General features: G+C 41.9%; 1 protein-coding gene across 3 annotated transcripts in view; it reads left to right on the top strand.

The window, feature by feature from the left end:
- Positions 1–2,204, top strand: part of LOC102293412 (proline-rich protein 5-like) — a 46,034-nt gene that overhangs the window by 30,020 nt on the left and 13,810 nt on the right. For all 3 annotated transcript variants that reach the window (XM_005933510.3, XM_005933511.3, XM_014337170.2), the window contains 2 exons: positions 1,339–1,419; positions 1,644–1,692. In XM_005933510.3, coding sequence (XP_005933572.1) covers positions 1,339–1,419; positions 1,644–1,692 — 130 coding nt within the window. The remainder of the gene's footprint in view (positions 1–1,338; positions 1,420–1,643; positions 1,693–2,204) is intronic.

Genomic DNA, 2,204 nt, shown 5'->3' on the forward strand with positions numbered 1-2,204 from the left:
GTCATCCCCTATGTAGCCGGTGTATCAGAGAAACTCAGGAGAGTTTTCTCCAAGCACGACATCCCGGTGCATTTCAGACCCAGCAACACGCTCAGACAAAAACTGGTTCACCCGAAAGACAAAACTCCAAAACACAAACTTAACAATGTGGTGTATGCTGTACAGTGCAGCGAGGAATGCCCAGACCTCTACATTGGAGAGACCAAACAGCCACTTCACAAGCGCATGGCACAACACAGAAGAGCCACCTCCACAGGACAAGACTCAGCAGTCCATCTGCATCTAAAGGATAAAGGTCACTCTTTCGAGGATGCCAATGTTCACATTTTGGACAGAGAGGACAGATGGTTTGAAAGAGGAGTGAAAGAAGCCATCTATGTCCACTGTGAGCGACCATCTTTGAACAGAGGCGGTGGTTTACGACACCAACTGTCTGCCATCTATAATCCAGTTTTGAGATCCCTTCCCAGACGCCTTAACGCCCACTCACATCCTGGGCCATCTGACCTCAGGAAATCACATGATAGGGTGGGGCCAGGTTTCACAATGAGCTCACCCGAAACCCTGGCTGATTGTGACCCACACCCGTTTTCACACCTTGGCTCATGTGATTAGGTAGAGGATCATCAGGGGGTCCTTTGTCCCTCTTTTTGTAGGATTTTCAAATTGATACTATAGGTGTATCTACTAAAAATCTTGGACAAGTTTTAATATCTGTGAAACTTACCTCAAAGTCAGGGTCAGAGGTCAAGTTTTCTGAAAATCTTTTCAGATTATTGAATTCAGTAATCTGAATCTCAGATTGTGATAATCTCTATTCAGGGCTGAAGTGCAGCCCTTCACAGCAGTCTAAGGTTTTCATGTGGCCTTTGTGATAACTTAATTGTTCAACCCTTAGAAAGTGATTGCAAATGGGTCAGTGACCCCAGCTATACTTCAGAAGTTGTGGCAGAAAGGTTTAATAACTACAAAGTGTCCTGGTGTTGCTGTGACAAATCAATGAACCCAAGTCCAGTTCAAAATTTGTGGTTAGACCTGACCAATGCAAATGAGGGAAGAACTCACAGTAATTTATTGTTTGGAGCTTGTGGCATTCTACCTGAAATATTTGACCCTGGTGGTATAAATGTTATGATGCCTTCAGCTTCAACTGAAAAGCTAAGGAAATAAGTAATCGAAGTATTACATTCTGAGTTTTTAGAATGCCTAAGATCTAGCTTACTGGAGACATAATGCAGTTTGCTGTTTTTTAGTTCTTCAGAAACTCGGTATGATAAAACAAATATTTCTGTTACAAGCTAGAATTTATTTGCTTGACCTGTTTTATTTCTCTCTCAGGGTCCAATCAGCTGTGATCAAGGTGTTCAAGGGGGGAGCTCTGCAGACTAATGAGCTCTACACACTTAACGAGAGCATCAGGTGACACTTTACTTTTTCTTTTCAAAGTAGCCTTGTTGAATCGGAACAGAACAAAATGCAGAGACAGAAGAAGTGGAAAGAGTCGGCAGAAACAATAAGTGAAGAACTAATTTAACTTTAAATGAACTTAAAGAAGAAACTGGTTTGGACTGTGTGAGTGAGATAAAAAGGAACATGGTAGCTGCCAGTCTTCCTCACTGCTCAAGTCTTCTGTGTCTTTGTAGGTGGCTCCTTAAAACTGAGATGGGTTCCTTCATCACAGAGTACTTCCAGGTATTTTCTCTTCCTCTTTTACCTTTTATTACTCCTGAGTAAAGTAACAGAGTTCATGTCAGCAGGAGTCTCTAAGTCAGAAACATCTGAAGGTCTGTTTGTTTTCTGTGGGCAGGGGAAACATTTACTGTTGCCGATGTTGGGCGCTGTCCTTACTTTGTCTTATCATTAGTCTTGTAGTACTGGAACTGGATTTTTGAGCATTTTACCAATACTCAATTCAATTCACTGGCACCACAACAACACCCATTTCAAAGAACTTAATATATTAAGGTAAAGAGGACTACAAATTTGGAGAGATAACACTAATGATCAAAAGTGAATCCTACATGGTGACTGCCAGTAGGAAGACCTCCAGCAGAACCAGGCTCAGTAAGAGATAGTGACGGGATGAGGGGGAAGAGAATAGAAAAAAACGTATTGCATAGAGATATCAGGAACAATAAACTGGACAAGATACAAAGTACAGTAAGCAGTATAGTATTGTTGGGGCGATCGTGGCTCAAGAGTTG

This window comes from Haplochromis burtoni, unplaced genomic scaffold (genome assembly GCF_018398535.1).
Source record: "Haplochromis burtoni strain Fernald_Lab_line unplaced genomic scaffold, NCSU_Asbu1 Contig_169, whole genome shotgun sequence".
NCBI lineage: Eukaryota > Metazoa > Chordata > Actinopteri > Cichliformes > Cichlidae > Haplochromis > Haplochromis burtoni.